At 39.4% G+C, this 26,008-nt stretch overlaps 1 protein-coding gene across 1 annotated transcript; it reads left to right on the forward strand.

Moving 5' to 3' along the window:
* Positions 1 to 421: 421 nt before the first annotated feature.
* On the forward strand, positions 422 to 24,096 carry LOC139566330 (calpain-2 catalytic subunit-like). Its single transcript, XM_071387451.1, has 21 exons — positions 422 to 743; positions 1,767 to 1,836; positions 3,190 to 3,308; positions 3,572 to 3,705; positions 6,447 to 6,615; positions 6,792 to 6,875; positions 7,255 to 7,340; positions 9,560 to 9,634; positions 9,881 to 10,041; positions 13,426 to 13,595; positions 14,350 to 14,361; positions 14,590 to 14,801; positions 15,380 to 15,416; positions 15,579 to 15,644; positions 15,737 to 15,794; positions 17,886 to 17,950; positions 18,191 to 18,259; positions 18,355 to 18,433; positions 20,084 to 20,200; positions 20,526 to 20,584; positions 20,690 to 24,096. Exons 1-21 carry the CDS (start codon positions 507 to 509, stop codon positions 20,711 to 20,713), a joined length of 2,103 nt encoding a protein of 700 aa, XP_071243552.1. The 5' UTR covers positions 422 to 506; the 3' UTR covers positions 20,714 to 24,096.
* The last annotated feature ends 1,912 nt before the right edge of the window (positions 24,097 to 26,008 follow it).

Genomic DNA, 26,008 nt, shown 5'->3' on the forward strand with positions numbered 1-26,008 from the left:
TACGGGACTGGTCTAGGCTAATAGTAACTAGTCTACTTTGCATAAAAGGGGTCCCTTTGAAGGACCATCAATGTCCACACACGCACGCACGCACACACACACACACACACACACACACACACACACACACACACACACACACACACACACACACACACACACACACACACACACACACACACACACACACACACACACACAGCACAGCACTCAGCTCTTGCTGTTGTCGTATGTCATCTACAATTATCCCCTGGGAACTAATACAGGTCATTGAATTGAATGTGTTCCTCAATATTGCTGAGACTTCTTAGGCCAGTACCTGTATGGGGCAGGCAGCAGATGCCACACCTCCACCTCTGTCATTATAGACTGCAGGTAAATTGACTCCACCCCTTCACATCTACCTCCCCAGTCCCAAAAGCCTTTTAGTATACACACAGAAGCAACTACGGTACAGTTCACACAGTCACACTTCACTCACTGCAGCCATCTGAGTTCACAGCACCATGTCCAGTATAGCTAACCACTTGGCCAGGAGGAAAGCTAGGGAGGAAGGTGAAGGCAACAATGACAATGCCATCCCCTTTAACAAGCAAGACTTCCAGACCCTGAGGAGAGAGTGTCTGGAGAGTGGGAAACTCTTCAGTGACACATCCTTCCCTGCTGATTGGAACTCTCTTGGGTACAATGAGTTGGGTCGCTACTCTTCAAAAACCCGGGGCGTGGAGTGGAAAAGACCAACGGTAAGGACTTTGTCTCAGTGTAAGGAGGATAGCTGTAGGAGGTATATCCACAAGGATGTGGTAGGCTAACCACGTCTCACATGATATTAGCCATTTCTGCTTTAGTGATTTGTTAGATGTGCAGCAACAGAGGCACTTATCAATCTGATTCTTGCTTTAGTTCTTCTTGCAATTTCATCAAGATATATGTATCGAGCTCACAGCATGTCTTCTGGATTAATAACTTGATTCAGGCTTTTGTTTTACTTTGTTTTGGAAGGGCCCATTGTTTTCCCTTCTCTTACTTTCTGTGTGCTTATTTAATATTCTGTGTATTGGGATTGGTCAGGATTTGTTCACAAAAATACATGGATGGACAAAATTTTCTTCCCACAATTGACAGATTAAAATGAAACTGTAAATTGAAACAATTAACACCCCAACCCTTCCTCCTCCCATATAACTTGTGTGTGTCTTTTGTCCATGGCACCAGGGTAACCTCCTCATAGCTCAAGTTTCTAAGAAGTTGCAATCAGGCATATAAGGGTGGTGGCAGTCATGAAAGGGACTATGTTATGCCCCAATTACTTATTTTCACAGACAGGTGGAATATATTCAAGCATAGATAGGCTTAATTCTGATTTAGTCAATAACTGAAAATGTGATCTTGGGTGACATTTCTCTAGTCTATGTCTCAAAACTCTTGATTGAAGATTAACTAGAGTGCAGGGAATAATTAAGACTGATTGGAAGGCAAATGAAGTCTTGATAAAGAATGTAATTGCAACTTACTGCCTGTATTTGTGCTGGCACCCTGTCTCAAGCATGCAAATTCCATGAACCGTACCTATATTCTGTCACTGTTTTTGCTCTGCCCTTGAAACAAATTACACTCCATTCAACTCATTTGGTCTTAATGTCGGGAAACAATTCATGCCATTTAGCATCATGTGGAGCAAAGTACCAATTGCTTAGTATTTTTAAATGAACCGATTTCCTCCTATTCATTCTGTTAGTTAAACAACCTATGCATTTTCCAAACAGGAGTTGTGCTCAAACCCTCAGTTCATTGTTGAAGGAGCCACGAGAACTGACATCTGCCAAGGGGCTTTGGGTGAGTTTGACACCTAACCCCCATATGTATATATGTTTGCCATAACATGGGATAAGGTGTGATGAGATTATATTTTATTGTTTGTTTGAAAATGTATTAGCTTTACATATCCAAACGGCACCTTTACTACAGATATGTATTTTGATTAAATCAAAAAATTCTAATAATACATTAAACCACATATTGTTGTCACTAGTTTCCTCCAGACAACATACTGTAGTGTACATCCCAAAGCATGGTTATTAAGGATAAGTTATCTCACATACTGTATGTTTATCTGTATACAATGTCAAAGGTGTAGTCATCTAGTCATCAATGGGAATGAAATGGAAGTGGAACCAATTGTGCAAAACCTCTTACATTTCAAATAGTGTCTATACACCTGTTGTATGTGGTAGGTTCCCACTTCCCTTTAGTGTCCCAGAAATGTTCACAAAATGTTACATTAATGTATACGCCTACAGTACACATTAGTGTAATTTGACTACTATACTGCTTCTTGAAGAAATGGTACACCAGGTTCGCCCTTTGTAGTAAACATACACCACCCCTAATTTACACAGACATGGAAGACTCAAGTGTGCAACGCTGAACAAACAAGATTTTATTCACAGCTAGCTACTGATTGGAAATTAAATAGGACACTTATTTGGAGTACAGATTTGACTCAATTTCTATTACAATATAGGGTGGTATGCACCTATTCATATAGTCATGAAGAATTACTCATGCTGACAATGTTTGCTCACTGTTGTGCAATCCCTTTTCTTTGGCTGTTTACTGTTCATGTTTGTACAGTTAACTCTGCCTTGCTTTTACAGTACTTTGATTTCGCTCTCCAAAATTGATACCCGGAGCTGACATATCTGCAGTCTTAAACTATTCAGCATTTATGTTTCACTATATTGCATCATGTAATATTAGTATTTCATAATATATTAATATAATAATAAGGGATACAAAACTACCAGTAATTTGCCAAAGTTACCAAAATGTGGTAATGGTAATTAACAGGTAATCTATGGCAATCTATGGTGACTTTGGTAATTTATACTTGAATACTCTACCAAGCCACAGACCCATTTCTTGGTAGCACACTAAAGTATTAAAATGCAATGATTTTACTATTAGCACTTTGAGTGTAAGATATGAAGTGTTTAACAAATTAAGTTATCCAGTAAAGTTGGATTATTACCAAAATAAAAATAAACAAATGAATATCCAGAAGAATCTCAAAGTTCTCTAGAATGTTCCTGGTATATAAAACATTCATAAGAACGTATACACGTTTTGTATTACTTATTTATTATAGAGAGTAAACATATTCTTATTCCCACTGGTGTATGTATACAGGTGACTGTTGGTTGCTGGCAGCCCTAGCCTCTCTTACCTTGGACAAAGACATCTTGGCTCGAGTGGTACCCCCTGGGCAGAGCTTTGAGGAGAATTACGCTGGCATCTTTCACTTCCAGGTGAGCAATGTGTTTTTAGTAGTGATGGATGAGGTTGCTCATAAGTGCTGATTTAAGATCAATTTGGCTTTTTTAACCCCCTTTTTACCTCCAAAAGTTAGGATTGGGGGTGTAGGGTAGATGTTATTGTACACTCAGAGAAATGTTCAACCTTTAATGATTTATTTGTGAAGAGTGGTAAGAAGGAAAAAGTACGTCAAGGGTGAAGCTGAACAGGAAGGGGAAGTCGTGTTCTACCTCTGCTCAGATTTCCTTGTTTACAGTTTTGGCAGTATGGACAGTGGGTGGACGTTGTGATTGACGATAGGCTGCCCACAAGAGAGGGGAAACTGCTGTTTGTTCACTCAGCTGAGGGCTCAGAGTTTTGGAGCGCCCTGCTGGAGAAGGCCTATGCTAAGTGAGTAAACATCATTCACCCGTCATGGTTAGTAACTGGGGTCCTATTCAATCAGAATTGATAACCACACATAAAAACACATTTTCTTACAGTTTGTCTGTTGTTGTCAGTCTATAAATACTTTGCAGTCAGATTTATTTTATTTATTCAAATGTGCTTCCCTGCAATTCAAGAAAAATGTGGCTTTGACATATCCCGTAAACCCAGTGACTAGGTTTGATTGAATAGGGCCCAAGGCATTGAACCTGCACAAAGGGAATAACACAAATGACATGGATTTAAATTGAACTGTTCCGAATGAATTACAGAACATTCGCTATGGTATAATATTGATCTGGACCATTGTGGTGACCAGCAGAGGCTTTAGTCATAGAGTGACTGTTGAATAAATATTGAAGTGTGCCTGTAGCCACCAGCCACAGCCTAAAATGTAAACATGCCACCAGATTGCTCCCCTCACCTTCTTTACTTACTATGTTTGTTATGCCAGTCCCTATTATGCTCTAATTTGTATCATTTGTCATATCTTTTACAAAATATCCCTGTACAAAAACCTCAACACCTATTGCAGTATTTTAGCATGGCTTTTGGTTAGCAATATTATTGCTATTATTTTATTTGAGTTATTTTAGGTTCTTAAAAAAAAGTTATTTTATTGTAAAACAATTCATTTTAAAGAATGAACTATTATTAACCCTCATACTACCGACTGGGGTCATTTTACCGCAGAGGCATATTTATTATCATAGCTCAAAGGTGGTTTATTCAATTCTTAAACTTTTTCCGGACTTTGTCAATAACCTTGTTCTTAATTATAACTTTGGGGTCATTTGGACCCCAGCTAAAACACCTAATTCCACCTGTAATAATTTGATAGATGGGACCTTTATTTGAATCTAGGTTTCTCTGGAGACACAATAAATTAACCATACCACCAGAGGGTGGATTTTACTAAAACACCAAGCAAAATCAGATATTTTTAGAACATTTATTAAGTGAATTACTGTATATGTGGACAACTACAAATAGCTAGGTGTCGGGCTAGACTGTAAACTCTCCTTCCAGACTCATATTAAACATCTCCAAACCAAAATGAAATCATGAATCGGCTTCATATTTCGCAACAAAGCCTCCTTCACTCACGCCGCCAAACATACCCTCGTAAAACTGACTATCCTACCGATCCTCGACTTCGGCGATGTCATTTACAAAATAGCCTCCAACACTCTACTCAGCAAACTGGATGCAGTCAATCACAGTGCCATCCGTTTTGTCTCCAAAGCCCCATATACCACCCACCACTGCGACCTGTATGCTCTCGTCGGCTGGCCCTCGCTACATATTCGTCGCCAGACCCACTGACTCCAGGTCATCTATAAGACTTTGCTAGGTAAAGCTCCGCCTTATCTCAGCTCACTGGTCACGATAACAACACCCACCCGTAGCACGCGCTCCAGCAGGTATATCTCACTGGTCATCCCCATAGCCAACACCTTCTTTGGCCACCTTTCCTTCCAGTTCTCTGCTGCCAATGACTGGAACGAATTGCAAAAATCGCTGAAGTTGGAGACTCATCTCTCCCTCACTAACTTTAAACATCAGCTATCTGAGCAGCTAACCGATCGCTGCAGCTGTACACAGCCCATCTGTAAATAGCCCATCCAATCTTACCTACCTCATCCCCATATTGTTTTTATTAACTTTTTTTGCTCTTTTGCACACCAGTATTTCTACTTGCACATCATCATCTGCACATCTATCACTCCAGTGTTAATTTGCTAAATTGTAATTACTTCGCTACTATGGCCTATTTACTGCCTTACCTCCTCACGCCATTTGCACACACTGTATATATACTTTTCCCCCCTATTGTGTTATTGACTGTACGTTTGTTTATTCCATATGTAACTCTGTGTTGTTGTTTGTGTCGCACTGCTTTGCTTTATCTTGGCCAGGTCGCAGTTGTAAATCACAACTTGTTCCCAACTGGCCTACCTGGTTAAATAAAGGTGAAATAAAAAAAGTAAAATAGAAATATCATAAACAAGCACTCTTTTCATGAAATAATACAAGTTGGGCATAAACTAATATTTCACAGCCTCTCAAACCTGATTCTGGGGTCCATTCTTCATCGTTGTCATGGTCCTCAAGCTCACTGTCCTCACTACCAGAGGGTATGATCCTAACTGCTCGATTAGGCTCCTTTCGCCCATAGAATGTCCCTGTGTCCATTGCCTGTGAATGTCAGGGGATACGTTGGCAATTATAATTTTTTTTACATCAAATTACATGTCTTTCATTGAGCATGATACTGAATTGCCCTGAAAAGTAGCCTAACTGCACAACGTTGCACTGAGGCAAAAAAAAAGTAGCTTAAATGCACAATATTGTCCTGAGACAAAAATATATATATATATATACAGTACCAGTCAAAGTTTGGACACACCTACTCATTCAAGGGTTTTTGTTAATTTTTACTATTTCTACATTGTAGAATAATAGTGAAGACACCAAAAATATGAAATAACACATATGGAATCATGTAGTAACCAAAAAAGTGTTAAACAAATCAAATCAATTCAATCACCTGTTTTGTTTGACGTGCGTTTTCTGACAGGTTTTCATGATTAAACAAAGATGGATTCTTACTTTGTTTTTTTTTCAAGGGATGTGTTGTGTTTATGACATTATATTTGATTTTGATATAACCAAACATAATCAAACTCTTCTTTTCTTTGTAGAGTCAACAGTTCCTATGAGGCCTTGTCTGGGGGCTCCACCACAGAAGGCTTTGAGGACTTTACTGGGGGCATCGCTGAGACATATAATCTTAGCAAAGCCCCACAGTACCTGTTCCAAATCATGAAGAAGGCCCTGGGGCTGGGTTCTCTTTTGGGCTGCTCCATTGATGTAAGGGTGTTTTTGATGAGTCATCTTTAAATACATAATATTCCAGTTGTACATTACAAGAACCAAGAAATATATATACATAATTATACATCTGTTTGGATCGGTCCTACATGAATAAATTAGAGTATGCAGTAGCGGTAAACAGTTTTGATATGTAGTGTTCTGGGGTACTGTAGATAACAAGTGCGTACGAGACGGAGGCAGTTACTCGTCAGAAGCTGGTGAAGGGACATGCATACTCAATCACTGCAGCAGAAGAGGTAAGAATAAGTATTTTCTCAGTACATAAAACTATCAAGAAGAAGTAAAATAAGTTAATATAATGTGTTCAGCCTTTTTAGCAGTTCAATGAGTTGAACTGTTTTAAAAAGACTGCTTTGGTAACATTAAACTTAATGTTGTCTCTGTAACAATGTCATAAAAAAGACTATGATATTATTAGTAGTATTCTAACTGACATACTATTATTACTATGTCATTTTATGACACGGCACATAGATCATTTAAAAAATACGTATTTTAGACAACAGATCATGATGCATGAAGTTAATAGATGACGTGTGTTTTGCAACAAGATAAGATAGCCAGGTAGCCTCTTGTCAATCGTAACAGGCTGTAGAATTTTCGTGTTGAATGAAGGTACACCTGCATGGGACTCCAGTTGAGCTGGTGAGGATCAGAAACCCCTGGGGTCAGGTGGAGTGGACGGGTGCCTGGAGCGATGAGTGAGTAAATAACTAAATTGGTAGCAGTGTTGAGCAACTTTATTGACGATATAACCATTTCGGATTGTTGTGGCACACACACAACAAACAATTATACAACACTTAATTGCAGGTCTATACAGTGCATTCTGGAAGTATTCAGATCCCTTGACTTTTTCCGCATTTTGTTACATTACAGCCTTGTTCTAAAATTGATTAAATAAATGAAAAATCCTCATCAATCTAAACACAATACCCCATAATAAAAAAGTGAAAACAGGTTTTCAGAACTTGCTGCAAATGTTTGAAAATTAAAAAACAGAAACGCCTTATTTACATAAGTTTTCAGACCCTTTGCCATGAGCCTCCAAATTGAGCTCAGGTGCATTCTGTTTCCACTGATCAGTCCACCTGTGGTAAAGTCAATTGACTGGACATGATTTGGAAAGGCACACACCTGTCTATATAAGATCCCACAGTTGACAGTGCATGTTAGAACAAAAACCAAGCCATGAGGTCGAAGGAATTGTCCATAGAGCTCCGAGACAGGATTGTGTCAAGGCACAGATCTGTGGAAGGGTACCAAAAGGGTACCGACCCATAGCAGTCACATCTGTAGCCATGAAGTGCTTTGAAAGTCTGGTCATGGCTCACATCAACACCATTATCCCAGAAACCATAGACCCACTCCAATTTGTATACCGCCCCAACAGATCCACAGATGACGCAATCTCTATTGCACTCCACACTGCCCTTTCCCACCTGGACGAAAGGAACACCTATGTGAGAGAATGCTATTAATTGACTACAGCTCAGCATTCAACACCAATATGCCCTCAAAGCTCATCACTAAGCTAAGGACCCTGGGACGAAACACCTCCCTCGGCAACTGGACTTCCTGACGGGCTGCCCCCAGGTGGTAAGGGTAGGCAACAACACGTCTACCACGCTGACCCTCAACATGGGGGCCCCTCAGGGGTGCGTGCTCAGTCCCCTCCTGTAATCCCTGTTCACTCATGACTGCATGGCCAGGCACGACTCCAACACCATCCTTAAGTTTGCAGATGACACAACAGTGGTAGGCCTGATCACCGACAATGATGAGACAGCCTATAGGGAGGAGGTCAGAGACCTGGCCGTGTGGTTCCAGGAAAACAACCTCTCCCTCCACCTGATCAAGACAAAGGAGATGACCAATCGAGAACATCCTGACCGGTTGCATCACTGCCTGGTATGGCAACTGCTCGGCCTCCGACCGCAAGGCACTACAGAGGGTAGTGTGTACGGCCCAGTACATCACTGGGGCCAAGCTTCCTGCCATCCAAGACCTCTATACCAGGCGGTGTCAGAGGAAGGACCTAAAACCTTTATTTAGGCAAGTCAGTTAAGAACAAATTCTTATTTTCAATGATGGCCTAACCCGACCAAACCTGGACGACGCTGGGCCAATTGTGCGCTGCCCTATGGGACTCCCAATCACGGCCAGATGTGATACAGCCTGGATTCGAAACAGGGAATGCAGTGATGCCTCTTGCACTGAGATGCAGTAACTTAGACCCTGCGCCACTCAGGAGCAGGGTTCTCTCTGCTACCGCACGGCAAGCGCTACCGGAGCGCCAAGTCTAGGTCTAAAAGGCCTCTTAACAGCTTCTACCAAGCCATAAGACTCCTGAACAGCTAATCAAATGGTTACCCAGACTATTTGCATTGCCCCCATCTTTTACGCTGCTGCTACTCTCTGTTTATTATCTTTAACTCTACCTACATGTACATATTACCTCAATTGCCTCTACTAACCGGTGCCCCCGCACATTGACTCTGTACCGGTACCCCCTGTATATAGCCTCACTACTGTTACTTTACTGCTGCTCGTTAATCATTTGTTACTTTATTTTAAAAAATGTTTTAAACGTACTTATCTATTTTTTACTTAACACTTATTTTTCTTAAAACTGCATTGTTGGTTAAGGGGGCTTGTAAGTAAGCATTTCACTTTAAGGTATACACTTGCTGTATTCAGCGCATGTGACAAATCAAATTTGATTTGAAAAGTTAAGGGGTCTGAATACTTTCCAAATGCACTTTAAGCTTTAAAAATGGTGATACTGTGTTGTCAATTTCTGGGAGAAAGCTGTTGGTTAGCCTCCAAGAAAGCATATTTATTTGGTTGTGAAATTCCCTGATTTTGTAATACCACTTGGGGAAGCCACCTGACAAGCTTAAACTCTTTCTCTCATTAGTTCCAGGGAATGGGATGGAGTACGGCCGGAGGAGAAATCCAAGCTAGACCACTCTGCAGAAGATGGAGAGTTTTGGTGAAACTGTTATTTTTTTTCTATTGGTATTGCACTGTATTAAACACCCCAATTATATTGTTTGCTACAGTATAACACTTTCATTAGAACGATATAGTCTAACAGCCGGCATAAAATAACTTTTGATTGTAACATTAAAAAAAGTGTTTATTTCCATTCTTGTCTCTTTCAAATGTCATACATAAAATATATATTCCTTTATATTTTATGTGCATGGTACCAACCTACTCCTTGTTCCTTATCCAGGATGGCCTACTCCGATTTCCTAAGGCAGTACTCCAAGCTGGAGATCTGCAACCTAACTCCAGACACGCTGGTCAGTGATGAAGTGGGTCGCTGGAACCACTACCAGTTTGAGGGGATGTGGAGGGTAGGCTCTACCGCTGGAGGATGCAGGAACAATGCAGGTACAGTACCTGTCAATCTCTAATAATATAACATTACATCCAGTAGGTATTAAAACTACTTGTAAGAGATTTTGTGCTGCTTGCCTATTTGCACTAATCCTATCTGCAATATTCATGGACAGCTGATGAGTTATATTATGGTTACCGTTATGGTAAGAGCAGTTCTTAATTTGTAAATCGGAAGGTTCCAGAACAAAAAGTGAGTGCAAGAGTGGGGTGACCTGGGGAGTTCTGAGGTACCGGAATGCATTAAAAAAACGTTATAATAAACCATTGCATTCATAGCATCGCATTTGCGTCGGGGCATAGAGCAGTAGAGTAGAGGCACTTACAGAAGTTGCACACATGGAGAACATTTTTAGTATTCTAGGGTCCAGGAAAAATGTGGCATTTTATAAACGCATTTCATGCAATTCTAAGTTATTTTACATAACTGGAGACTTCGGCAGAATATTTTTTAATACCACTAAAAATAATAGAAATGGCAGGCTGACACTGACACTGACAAACAGAAAATATGAGATAAATAGAAACGACCTTGTCTTGAATCCATCAATAGCCTAGGCCCAGGTGTATGGAGACACATATCGTAGGCTACGATATGAAGAGGAAATTATTGCCCTAAAAATGCTTTCCAGTTTCACTGACTCACCCAATGATGTGCAGCTCACTTGCTGGTGATGGCCGATGCGCTCATGCCAAAAGCCTATCTCTCTCTTTTTTGTAAAACAATATTTGGAAGTTGATCAAATATTTTGGTAACCTACAGCATAGTCTTCTCTTTTCAGCAGTAGACATTTGCTTTACAACCTGTGTTTTCCCTCAATTTAAAATATTGTGAAACCTTTAAACAGGTCAACATTTATAAAGCCGCGGGGCCAGAAAGATGACCAGGACGTGTACTCAAAGCATGCACGGACCAACTGGCAAGTGTCTTCACTGACATTTTCAACCTCTCCCTGACCCAGTCTGTAATATGTAATACCTACATGTTTCAAGCAGACCACCATAGTCCCTGTGCCCAAGGAAGCAAAGGTAACCTGCCTAAATGATTACTGCCCTGTAGCACTCACGTTGGTTGCAATGAAGTGCTTTGAAAGGTTGGTCATGGCTCACATCAACAGCATCCTCCCGGATACCCTAGACCAACTTCAAATCGCATACCGCCCCAATAGATCCACAGATGACACAATCTCAATCACACTCCACACTGCCCTTTCCCACCTGGACAAAAGGAACACCTATGTGAGAATGCTGTTCATTGACTACAGCTCAGAGTTCAACACCAGAGTACCCACAAAGCTCATCACTGAGCTAACTGGATCCTGGACTTCCTGACGGGCCTCCCCAAGGTGGTAAGGGTAGGCAACAACACATCTGCCATGCTGATCCTCAACACTGGGGCCCCTCAGGGGTATGTGCTTAGTCCCCTCCTGTACTCCCTGTTCACCCATGACTGCAAGGCCAAACACGACTCCAACACCAAACACGACTCCAACACCATCATTAAGGTTGCTGACGACACAACACTGGCAGGCCTGATCACCGACAATGATGAGACAGCCTATAACAACCTCTCCCTCAATGTGAGCAAGACAAAGGGGCTGATCGTGGACTACAGGAAAAGGCGGGCCGAACAGGCCCCCATTAACATTGATGGGGCTGTAGCGGAGCGGGTCGAGAGTTTCAAGTTCCTTGGTGTCCACATCACCAACAAACTATCATGGGTCCCCAGATCCTCAAAAAGTTCTACAGCTGCACCATCGAGAGCATCCTGACCGGTTGCATCACTGCCTGGTGTGGTAACTGCTCGGCATCTGACCGAAAGGTGCTACAGAGGGTAGTGCGTACGGCCCTGTACATTTGGTTTTTACACTGCTGCTACTCGCTGTTTATTATCTATGGATAGTTACTTCACCCCTACCTACTTGTACAAATTACCTCGACTAACCTGTACCCCCACACATTGACTCGGTACCCCCTGTATATAGCCTTGTTATTGTTATTTTATTTAGTTACTTTTTACTTTAGTTTATTTGGTAAATATTTTCTTCACTCTATTCAGCGCATATGACAAATAAAGTTTGATTTGATTTGAAAGGCTTGTTTTGTCTGCATGGTGTTTTTTCACTGACAGATTTTCCCCAGTCAGGAACGTGCGGTTACAATCCACAGCTAGGCTATTTAAAAAAAAAATTCTATTGATCCTCTGTGGCTAAAGTATAGACCTTATCGTTGTGTAGTAGGCTATTCTGAACGATTTCATTTATTTCTGAACAGACAGCAGTAATTCTGAAGCTTTGGCAAATGTATTTCAATGTATAAGGGGTGCTGCAGTTCCTTCAGAACCCTTCGCGTGGCGATGATTCTATAAGGAAATAAATTATGACATGCAACGCTAGAGAGATGAGAGTTGCAGGCTCATTCATGTCTATCAGAGCAGCGAGGGATCATAGAAAGTGAATCTCATTCTACCTATGTGAGAGATACTGGCGCGCTTCTCACACAGCCACGTCTGCGCGTTGGTCTCAAACATAGGTTACAATGTTGCGAAAACCATAAACCCGGGCCGGCCCAACCGAAATCAACTCTTAGAATATTATGGACCGGCGGAAAATCAACCTTTTCACATTACGTTCTTTTGTGGGGGCATGAGAATGAACGAATAGGCAACTCGAATGAACTTTGATCGCTTTTATTTGAATTTTTACATTGCAAAAAGGTGAAAGAAAATAAATTCATGCCACGAGAGGTACGGGATTCAGCCAAATAGTTCCCGGAAGAAAAACTCCAAAACTGAGAGGCTCAAATTAAGCACTGGGTTAGAGTAAAAAGGGTATAGTGTTCAGGGTAGCCATGTCCACGATTTTCCGGCAAAATGTTGCTAGTGAAAATGTATTGGTCATGGGTTGCGGGTTTTTGGGCTACTTCTAAATTGCACTGCGGCCACCATGGCATTTCTCTTATTTTTTTTATCTATTAATTTCACTGTGACCTACTGCTTCTGATTATCAGACAATGAGGCAGGCTGTTGCTGAGTGAGTGTGTGGGCCAGAGGAGTGGGTGTGTATGTGTGTGTTGAGACGAGCGCTGCAACAGGCAGCTAAATCACGGGAGTGACAGGAAAGCAGCACGCGCGCTTACGCACGCCATGACAAGTGATGTGAGAACGAGGAACTAACAGCACTAGCTAGCTAATATGGAGACACTTATTCGATACATGTGGCAACTCCTCTCTTGAGGCTAGTTTTCAGGCCTTTTGGGCAGGTTTTGAGTGGTCATAGACTGGACATTGTAGCTAAACCTAGCAACTCTGATAGTGTTGCCTCGATTAATCACTAATCTTCTTTTCACAAATCTTTTTTCTCACCCATTTCTCTGCAGCCACATTCTGCTCTAACCCCCAGTTTGCCATTAAATTGGATGATGTGGATGATGACCCTCTTGATGGCAAGAATGGCTGCACCTTCTTGGTGGGCCTCATGCAAAAAGACGGCCGCAAAGAGAGGAGGTTCAGCCGGGACCTCAACACCATTGGCTTTTCAATATACCAGGTGCAACATCACCACCGCAGAGTGAATTTATCCACTTAATCCATAACTGGCCAACCCTCCACCTGGGTATGCAGGCTTTTGTTCCAGCCCTGCCTTAAAGTGCTAATGCAGCCATTTCTATCTCAATATTAAATCATTTCTGGGTAACAATGATGTACCTTAGTGTAATATTTTTCCATTAAAATTGTCAAAAAGAAACAAACAGCTTTTTTTAGAAAAAAAACTACTTCACTAGCAAGACTTTTGCTAGGACTGTCTGAGAGTGGTCTGAGTGAGGGGCCTAATGGGAGGGATATGTAACCTGAAAACGAGCTGTTATCGGTAGAGAGGTTTGGAACTCTCTTTGTTATTGGTCTATAAACTTACACCGCCTGGTGATGTCACCAGGTAAGCCAAAACTCCACCCATGCAAAACCTGCTAATTAGAAGGTCCTGTTAAAATTGTTTTTTCAACCAGCAACTATCAGAAAATAACACTGATCATATTTGTTTTACACTTTTACCGTGTTAGTTTAATCAGCTGTTGTACAATAAGATACAAAACACAGAAAAAACAGAATTTCTACAAATCAGCTGTTTATGATATCCTGAATTCGCTGAATCAGGTGTTTTAGAGCAGGTCTGGAGCAAATGCATGCATACCCAGTATCTCTCCGAGAGGAGAGTTGGCTACCCCTGACTTAATCCATTTTAAAATAAAATTGTCAAATCTGTTAATATTCTGATGTTTGTTTTGTTTTTGTTTGTTTTCCAGGTTCCTGATGAGGTATGTATGGTACATAAACACATACAAAGAAAGAAACTCAAACATAATTATAGATACAGTATAAGGCCATTTTCATGCTGATCTGTTCATATCACATTCTCAACTTATGAGCCAAAATATGAGTACAGTGTCTAATGCACAAAAAGGTAATATGTTGTTTGAAACCAATGTATAATGCCACAATGTAGACTACAGTAAAAAGGCCCTATCCTCTGTGTTTGATGGCAGTATAAGGGCCGCACCAACATCCACCTGGGCCCAGATGTGCTGCTGAGACAGAAGTCTGTGGCAATGAGCAATACCTTCATCAACCTGCGGGAGATCTGTGACCGCTTCACGCTGCCCCCCGGGGAGTACGTCATCATCCCCTCCACGTTTGAGCCGCACAAGAAGGGCAGCTTCCTCTTGAGAGTCTTCTCCGAGAAGCATGCTGCCACCAGGTGGGGCCCGCGTTTATAAAGAGGTTATACAGCCTGCAATAGAGTGGGACTTTACCATTTTTATAGTGATTATTTGAAATCAATTATTAAGCCTTTCTAAATGTTGCAAAGTCGTAAGGCATGTGAATAGATCCATATGTGTCTTATTGTTTTATTAACATTCTTGGTTTTATGTTTCTAGATGCTGTTGTGAACACTGTAACGTTTTATATAATGTAGGACTATGTAGTAAACACGGTAGTGTTTAAAAAAAATAATGTAGGCCTATATAGCAAATGGGAATCCACTTGTGCTGACAATTTTTTTTATGGTGCGGCTGGGTAAGATGATTCAGGAGGGCGGTCACGTGAGTTTGTGAGGCAGAGGTCCTGGGTTCGAGCCTCGGTATGAGCCGAATCAGGAGGAAGTGGTACTCGCTAAGGAAGCAACGTGACATTATTTACACTTATATGAGTTCGATCATACATTTGAAAATGTAGCTTTGTTACCAGGGCACAATGACAAACACATGTAAAAACTTGACGCGTTTATCATATGGTGTATGTTATATGTATATCTTTGTATGTGTTTTGTTGCAGTCCAATGGAAGAGGATATCAGTGTGGAAGTTGATGAGGTACATCATAGTTATTTCTTGTCTTTTGATCTCAACATCTTCCAACACAATTTTGTTTTTATGCTTCCTGATGTATGTTTCCGGCTGCAAATTCCAAGTGCAACATAATATTTAAACAGAGATTTATGAATGTTTTTTTATTTATTCTTTTACCCTTTCTAGCCTGATATTACAGAGGGTGATGTGGATCCCTACTTCAAACGTCTATTCTCGCAGATTGCTGGAAGCGTATGTATTTCTATATTATTTTTGTTCTTTATTTACATCAGTCACATAACAATCTTATTTTCCTTTCTAATATATTAATTTAATCTTGACAGGATTCCGAAGTTTCTGCCTTTGAACTTCAAAAGATTTTAAACAGAGTGGTGACTCAGAGTGAGTAAAGGAGATGTATATACATTGTGATGCATCATCTGTGATGAGATACAGTGGGTCTATATTTACGAACATTAGACAAAGTTTAAATTTAAACTTTTTCTCCATCCCAATTAAAATTGTTGACGTAGTTGCACGTGATAAAACGCTATATTTTTGTTGTTCCCATTACATAACTTGGCACATTTAACCCTATGCTAACCTGACCAGGTGGCAGTGATTATGTCCGGTCACAAATTCCTCATCAGCCAATTACAAATGTTGACGTAGGTGGACGTGACTGAACACTTTTTCATGAAAATTTTCATAACAGAAGTTTAAAAAAAAAAGTGTTTTACTAACAAACACGCAAAATCGCAACTAACCGATAAGCTCACAGTGTAGCGAGCTTGGCTCCTGGGTAATTTTCGCCGTTTGCGGCAAGTTTGAATCCCCGGAGAGTTTTTTCCTTTGAAATGTAGAATTACATTTATTGTGATAGTGTGTTCCAAAGTACGGCCAAAACCTTATTAAATATATTTGTAATCTTCATTTACGAGGAGCTTCTTGGAGTCCCTATTGCAGACCAACGTGTAAGCTACTGCTACAGTGGTGTAACGTTAACGTTAGTGCTGCCGGTGTGCACCGAAGCGACGCTTCTCAGAATGGTGCTTGTTTAATAAAGTTTAGATCAAAGCTGAATCAATGTCTCGCAAGATCATCCAAAGTAACTGTCCAGTGATTCCAGATTTCTATGAAATATGACCTCTATTTACTTACAATATGAGTGAAAAAGTTTTTCTTCCTAAAATTGGTAAATAAGTATTTTAAAAAGCAGCTTTTCTGTGTTGGAATGGTGTAGGTGTACACCAACAAAAGAATGGTATGGGTGTATACTGGTCATTAAAAATATTTATCAGAGTAGACCGCTGATTGGCCAGTTTATCCTTCTCAGGAGTATGACATCATACTCTATGACGAAATAGCAAGCATTTTTGAAAGTGTTTTTGAGATACATGTTTGAGGTGGGGGGGTTTTCTCTCCAGTTTATGCTTTGGCCACAAATACGAGTATAGGACGAGTCAACAACATTATTTGGGTATGAGTTAAAAGAATATGAACTTTTAAAAGTGAGATTATCACTGGACACTTAACTTCAAGGATGAATTAGTATTCCATATAGGCCTAGCATACCGAATATACCGAACATAATAGCATAGTATAACATTACTGTTAGACCAAAACGTCTTAATTTCTTATGTAGGCTACACTTACAACGTTTTACATGCATTATAATCATCCATTTCATCGCCTATTTGAATCGATCATCGAGGACCAGCAGAGAACAGTTTTTTCCTTAACAAAAAAACTTGACACGAGTGGGCCTCGAACCAACTGATACTGTACCCCACAGATTCACAGTTAACCGGTTTAGCATGTATGCTACCTGGCAGTGATTGTAATGGAGTTACATGACAGCTATTTAACAAGACCATAAGGCTCTTAGACTTTATTATTATTATTTTTTTTTACAATGTACGATAAACTGAAACGTTGTGTAGACCTCCTTTATCTTTTTCCTGTAAAAACACATGGATGTGTGTGAAACAGATAAGCAAAAACGTGTGATTTTTTTCAAAAATGCAAAAAAAAACATGCCTTTTTAATTTTGTCTAACGTTAGAAGCTAGTAGCCTAGTCAAGGATGCGTCATGCAATATTGGGACACTACACTTTACAGACCAAGTGAAACAAAAGTAAACCTTTCATTTGGAGGTTTAAAATATCCCTCTGGTGGCCAAATTGACCTATTTTAAGAAACACTAAATATGCCAGGTTATCTTATTGGAACCGTTGGGCCAGTAACTGAATGGTCACTGCTTTGAATCCTTGAGCCAACTCGGTAAAAAATCTGTTGATGTTCCCTTAAGTTGGTCTGGATAACTGACTAAAATGCACATGTAGTATTGTATCACGTGCAACAAAATTTTTGAATTGGCTGATGTGCATTTTGAGACAGATAAAATGTAAACTTAAATATTCACCAGTATGGACCCAGTATGTGTTAACAGTACGGTATATTAGCTTTACTTTTTGCCACTCTGTTTTCAAGGATCTCACGTCAAAACTGATGGATTTAGCCTCGAGACCTGTCGTCACATCATCAGTCTGTTGGATGTATCCTTTCCTACAGTAGCATTCTCGATATGATATGGAAAAATACACATTTTACTTTTCAACATGTGGTATTAGGAAATTGTTCCTGTGTGGCACAGTTGGTAGAGCATGGCTTTTGCAACGCCAAAGTCGTGGGCTCGGTTCCCACAGGTGAAAATGTATGCACGCACTACTGAAAGCCGCTTTGAATAAAAGTGTCTGCTAACTGGCATATATTATATCTGCCTTGACCACAATCAGATGGATGGCAATGCAAAGTTGGGCCTGGTTGAGTTCCATACTTTGTGGACTAAGATCCAGAAGTATTTGGTAAGATTAAAGGCAGAGACTGTGCTGAGTGTACAGTATTGAAACTGGTATTATTACTGGTATTTGAGTCTGTCAATAATTTTGATGTCCTATAGGAAATCTTCAAAAGTCACGACTCTGACAACTCTGGCACGATCAGCACCCACGAGATGAGGGGGGCGTTGTCTGAAGCAGGTATTGTTAAGAAACATTGACTTATTTAACCATTTAATGTATAAAACATGCTCTTTCCATGACACAGACTGACCAGATGAATCCAGGTGAAAGCTATGATCTCTTATTGATTGATGTCACTTGTTAAATCCACTTCAATCAGTGTATGTAGATGAAGGGGAAGAAACAGTTTAAAGAAGGATTTTGTATGTGTGCCATTCAGAGGGTGAATGGGCAAGAAAAATGATTTACAGTAGTTGCCAGTAGGGCTATGGTAGTAGCTGCAGGCGCCATGGCCGCGGGAACATGTTTTGGGGGTATTTTTCTCCCCACTCTGCTGACAACAAATTTTCTCTGCTCATACAGGAGTAATAAAGGCCTACTGCACTAAATGTGATTTTTTTTCTCCCATTATTATTATAATTTTAAAAATATATATAAATTATTGTAATTTATCATGGGTGCTCAGCACCCCTACCCGTGGCTATGCCAGGCGCACCGGTTTGAATGTGTCAAGAACTGCACGCTGCTGGGTTTTTCATGCTCAACAGTTTCCCGTGTGTATCATGAATGGTCCACCACCCAAAGGATATCCAGCAAACTTGACACAACTGTGGGAAGCATTGGAGTAAACATGGGTCAGCATCCCTGTGGAATGCTTTCGACACCTTGTAGAGTCCATGCCCTGACAAATTGAGTCTGTTCTGAGGGAAAAAAGGGGTGCAATTCAATATTAGGAGTCTTCTTAATGTTTTGTACTCAGTGTAGTTAAACAGAAGAGTATTAGAAATCTATCTACGTGTGGGCCTCTTGAGTGGCGCAATGGTCTAAGGCACTGCATCACAGTGTTGAGGCGTCACTACAGCCTGGGGTTCGATCCCAGGCTGTGTCATAGCCAGCCGTGACCGGGAGTCCCATAGGGCGGTGGACAATTCGGGGCGCCTGTAAGCCTGTAAGACTTCAGCTGAACAGAGTTTCCTCTGACACATTGGTGCAGCTGGCTTCCGGCTTAAGCAAGCAAATCTTAAGAAGCATTGTGGCTTGGCAAGTGATGTTTCGGAAGACACATGACTTGACCTTTGCCTCTCCCTTTGGGGAGTTGCAGCGATGAGACAAAATAACTACCAATTGGAGAGAAAAAGGGGGTAAAATTACATTTAAAAAAAATACATCTACCTTCATGTAATGGAGTATTGCACTGCAGGAAAACATTGCCAACTGTACACTAGCACAGACATATCAGGGTCAATAGAACAAATAGCATCATCACAACAGTTTATGGAGAACTTCTTTGTAAAGTTCTCCTTTATGGAGAACTTATTTAAAACACATTTAAAGGGATATTGCCAATTAGTGGTAGTTTCGCATGCTAGCTGCTTGTGTATGCTATCTCGCAGTATCCCTTTAAAGTCACATTAATGCGGCTACCACTTACTTACTGTAAGTAACACCACAAGTACTACTACCACAACACTCTTACTATTGTAATATTATCAATTCAAATGCATTTGTTTGTTAACAGCAAATATTTATTAGAATGCAGCATCACGCTGGTTCATTTACCCCCATGTCACAACATTTACATGGGTCAGTCCATAACTAATTGTTGTATTAGGACTTTGGTTGAAATGCTGGGCCAGGTTTTTATTATTATGTTTATTATTGTTGCAGGATTTCAGCTTAACAGCGAGGTGCTCCAGCTAATTGTGTCCCGCTACGCTAACTCAGAGTACTCCATGGATTTTGACTGCTTCATGGGCTGCCTGATACGACTGGAAATGCTATTTAGTGAGTGGTTCTTAACTTCATAATGTCTTCTAATAGAGGTGGTTCCAATGAGTCAATCCAGAGCATGGTGCTTGCATCTCTGGATATTGTACACTATAAATTACCTTGGATAAAAGTGTCTGTTCCATGACCATTATTATTATCATTCTTTAAAAAAAAAAACTATCTGGGGAAAGCCCATGAACTGAGTGTGCACAGGATATTGTTTTAAATTAACATTTATAAAGTTACTACAATCAAATTAAAGGTATTAGCAATACCTGTTATGGGCAGGCAGATTCTCAGAGATAGAATCACGTTGTATTTATCTCTCTCTCTCTACTAGAAATGTTCAAAACGCTTGACAAACAGGACAGTGGGAAGATCGAATTGGATGCATTGCAGGTATGTCTTCACATCTAACCGTTAATTCATTCATTTAATAAATATTTTCCTGGAATTGTTTCCAAGCAATTCTGAACGATTTGTGTTTGTGTTCATGTTTTTCAGTGGGTCTGCCTGGGCCTCAATTAAGATTCCAGAGATTATAATCTACTACAGGGACAGATGAAGACATACAACTCAATTGTGTTGGACTCTACAGCTACGATTTCTCAATGTGTTATTTTACTGTTGCTTTTATTGAATTAGAATTGGACAAAATACTTTATAGGGCTCTTGTCTACAGTAGCCTATGGATCACTCTACACCAGGGTTGGGGTCAATCAGATTAAAAAAATATTTTACCATAAGACATATTGAGACCTAGGTCGCTTTTTCAAATGTGCCCTGCACAATACAACAAAAAATATACACATTATGGGAAGCACAAGTAAAACATCACAAATCACACAGAAAAACAGTTACATTCCTACAAAATTAAGTCCCCAATCAATACTCTAAACTGCCCGAACAGCACCAAAATATTAAGATGAAATGTATTTTGTCCCAGCAGCACGGTGCTTTAAAAGTAAAACGCAGATATTCCTAGCTTGGTGGAGACCCTAGGAACCTCAAGATCTAACCAATCCTGTGAACAAGTTAGGCAACTCATGTGTCTATACTTCAACAGCAAAGTTAGATCATTTGGAAGTTTATGAAATGGGGCCGTGTAAACGAAAACGGAGTAATGTAGAGATCTACGGATCTTTAGCGAAGTCCAGCCAACCTATTGATACAGTCTGCAGTGATGAGTATCACAACTGTCACCTGTAACAAACCGAAGGGCACAATGGTAGATGGCATCCAAAGAACCATCTAATGAGGGAACATGTAGTTCCTCAAACATTCTTACTAGAGTACAAAAACATGGATTTTGTTTTGCCCGTACATATAATTAACTTCAACTCACAATTGAAATTTGAATTGAGACATGAAAAGTTTCATGCATATTACTAAAAGCATCTGCCACTAGCCATATCACTCCAAAAATGTAATATAACATTTAAAATAATAACTTGATTATCACTTAAATATGTTTTTTTTTTAATGTTTCGTTTTTTAGATGTTAGGTTGTTACTATATTCATGATATTCAGTGAGCTCCAACGGTATTAGGACTGTGACAATTTGTTTTGTTTTGAAATTATACAATGACTATGAGGTTAAAGTGCAGACTGTCAGCTTTAATTTGAGGGTATTTTCATCCATATCAGGTGAACTGTTAAGAAAGTACATCACTTGTAGGGGACCAAAAGTATTGGGACAAATTCACTTATACTGTATGTGTATTAAAGTAGTCACAAGTTTAGTATCAGTCCCATATTCCTAGCACGCAATGATTACATCAAGCTTATGACTCCACAAACTTGTTGGATGCATTTGCTGTATGTTTTGGTTGTGTTTCAGATTATTTTGTGCCCAATAGAAATTAATGGTAAATAAGGTATTGTGTCATTTGAGTCACTTTTATTGTAAATAAGAATATAATATGTTCCTAAACACTTCTACATTAATGTGGATGCTACCATGATTAAAGATAGGGAATAATGATGAGTGAGAAAGTTACAGATGCACAAATACAGACATGCTAACCTCTCACCATTACAATAAGGAGGTTAGCATTTTTGGGGGGTATGATATTTGTGCGTCTGTAATTTTCTCACTCATTATTCCCTATTCATTAAGGACCATCCTTAAATCATGACTATTCATTATTCACGATTCATTCAGAACTATCTGTAATCATGATAGTATCCACATTAATATAGAATACAGACGCACACGTATCCCCCCCCAAAATGCTAACCTCCCCTGTTATTGTAATGATGAGAGGTTAGCATGTCTTGAGGGTATGATATTTGTGCGTCTAACTTTCTCACTCGTCATTATTCACAATTCATTCAGGACTATCCGTAATCATGGTAGCAGTCACATTAATGTAGAAGTGTTTAGATACATATTATATTCTTATTTACAATAAAAGTGACTCCAAAAAGAGACAATACGTTATTGACCATTCATTTCTATTGACTATGTACAAAAAGTGCTGTAATTTATCAACGCTTATCACCCGATATGGATGAAAATACCCTCAAATTAAAGCTGATAGCACTTTAACCTCATAGTCAGTGTATAATTTCAAATCCAAAGTGCTGGAGTACAGTGCCCAAAAAACAAAATGTGTCACTGTCCCAAAACGTTTGTAGCTCACTGTATCACAACCACTTGTGCATTATTGCTTAATTATAGACAGCCTACAAAATTACCTTAGACTATTTAGACAAAGACTACTGCAATTCTTAGGATAATTTTTTACATAGTATAACAATATATAATTTAAATTATATAGTGATGTATAGAATAAATAAGACATTTTAATTTCATTCAATTCAGTTTCCTTTCATTCCAATTCAAATTCTACATATAGCCTTATTCAAATTCAAGAATTCAATTGGAATTAAAGCGCAATTATAAAATCTATTCTGCATCAAATATCGCTCTAGTGCTATACGCATACATATGATTTAATTGCACGTGTCATTACCGGAACAGAATTATAAATAAATTTGTACACTGCAAATTGACTGATATACATATATAGATTTCCTAAAATAAAATCACTTAGAGCGGATTTCCTGGTGATTTAACAGTCTTTTCTGTCCAACAACAAATTATTTTACACAGTATATATATATATACACACACACACAGTAAACATATAAATATATATTCCCACATTTTGTTGTGTTACAACCTGGATTTAAAATGGAGTACATTTTTGATTTTGTATCACTGATCTACACACAATACGACATAATGTCAAAGTGGAATTTTGTTTGGAGAAATGTTTTGAAATTTATAAAAAATGAAAAGCTGAAATGTCTTAAGTCAATAAGTATTCAACCCTTCGGTTATGGCAAGCCTAAATAAGTTCAGTAGTAAAAATGGAATCACATAATAAGTTGCTTGAACTCATTCTGTGATCAGTAATAGTGGTTAACATGATTTTTGAATGACTACCTCATCTTTGTACCCCACACAATTGTCTGTAAGGTCCCTCAATCGAGTAGGGAATTGCAAGCACAGATTCAACCACAAAGACCAGGGAGGTTTTTCAATGCCTTGCAAAGAATGGCACCAATTGATAGATGTGTAAAAATAATAAAAGAAGATGCTGAATATCCCTTTAAGCATGGCGAAGTTATTAATTAGGCTTTGGATGGTGTATCAATACACCCAGTCACTACAAATATAAAGGCATCCTTACTAACTCAGTTGCTGAAGTGGAAGGAAACTGCTCAGGGATTTCACCATGAGGCTGATTGTAACTGTTTTAAAATAACCGAGTTTAATGGTTGTGATAGGAGAAAACTGAGGATGGATCAACAACATCGTAGTTGCTCCACAACACTTACCTAAATGACAGAGTGAAATGCAGGAAGCCTATACAGAATAAACATGTGTGATGGAACATTTTCTAATGTCCAATTTCTGTGTTATATTCATTTGCTTTTCTAATAACCAATTGCTGTGTTCATACAAGTGACTGATTGATCGAATCTTCCCTATCAGTATCTGCAATTTGGCAGTATGCCCAGAACCTTGTTTAGAGAAAGAGATATCTCCGTTTCGGCATAGTTTGGGTTTATATCGCTGTTGCGGTCAGCGATCAATCTTTCCATTGGTGAGGGTTCACTTATTAGCAGGGGAATGGGAGGCACCACCTCTGATAGCTTGCTCATTATTATTGTTATTATTAATCTGTAAAGTTTGGGTTTTGACTTGTTGGAAGCTGCAAAAACGATTTTAATCAATTTATAGATGTTAATGAATCATTAATACTGGATCAGTAATGTGGGAGTTGGACTTCAATGAACTTGCAAAAGCAAAACTTAATTGATTTAGCAATGTTAATGATTAATCATACATGTATAGGCTATCTGGGAATTCAACTTTAATTAACCTGAAAGCGTCACTGTATCTAGGTTAAGATTGACAAGTTTAAAATGTCTCATTGGTTGGAACAAATGAATTTGGTCCTTATCCGAATGATTAACTGGGAAAAAAGGTTTGTTTGGCAATTTACCTTCCTTGTTAAATCATATGAGACACGATATCCAATCAGTTGAGATTGGTTGGATATTATTAAGTGTAACCAGATTTTTCAGATGTGAGAAGATGTTTGCCCTCACATTGGAAAAACCGATTTTTTGCCAATTCTTCACTACAAGGGGTCACTGACACTGAAAACTGAAATCACACAGGATTCCAGCAAAGGTGGGACTTCAGCCTCCCAAAGCGCGGGATTTCCACTGTAAACAAAGAAAAATGTATTTTCTCTGTTAGCTTAGCTTCTAATACAAAGCTAACCGTTCTTGTACAAGAATGTTCACTTCAAGCACAAAAAGGTCCCGTTCAATTCGGGAATGGGGGTTTACTAACGATGTCTCACGTTCAACCCAATCTGCATTTCTTGCTAGTAATGTTACCGGAACACGCAGTAACAAAGAAATACTCGCCACGTCTACTCACGCGAGAGACAGAGAGATAATACTTTGCTTCTGCCAAGCAAATATATCTTCTCAAAATTCTTTAATCGGCTGGCCCTTATGTGCTAGCTCTGAAAAATGTATAATTCACCGTACACACTCTGAACCTTTGTCAGATATACCACACCGGTGACAATCTCTCCCTGGTATTTGGGTCGAAAGGAAACACACACTCAACATCAACCCTGCCTACTGCTTTTTTTTTAATAACTTGCTACGCAATTCCTGTTGACTGAATTCAACAGTAAGGCCTAATTTTGTCTTAGATTCCTCACATGGGGGCACCAATATCTCATGACTTTAACATTAATCTGAAGACAGTTAGTTAAATAACAATGTTTAATTGCTACCTGATTAAATTAATCATGTAACAATTAACTCATTAGAGCGATTCTTTAAAGAGTTAACGTCTCCCGAATTAAACTATAAAAAAGGTCTTTACTTATCACATCTATAAACAGTCAACTTATTAATCATAACCTCGTATCATATCATCATTCTGAACAGTCGTAACCTCCTTGCATCTGCAAAAACCCGAGCCTTACTTATGATTCAGTACTACACAAATTGGTTTAATTATTTATTTAATAGCTAATTAAATGGGAACACAGGATAAACACACATTCTGCACCGGCTATTGACTGGAGACTTACTACACTGAAAACAGGTTCTTAGCGGAATGACAACAACATGGATGCTTGTTAAAACCTCTTAAGGATCCGCCCCTTTGTTTACATTTTTGCCTAAAATGGCATACCCAAATTGAACTGCCTGTAGCTCAGACTCTGAAGCAAGGATATGCATATTCTTGGTACCATTTGAAAGGAAACACTTTGAAG

Source organism: Salvelinus alpinus, chromosome 2 (assembly GCF_045679555.1).
Source record: "Salvelinus alpinus chromosome 2, SLU_Salpinus.1, whole genome shotgun sequence".
In the NCBI taxonomy this organism is placed as follows: Eukaryota; Metazoa; Chordata; class Actinopteri; order Salmoniformes; family Salmonidae; genus Salvelinus; species Salvelinus alpinus.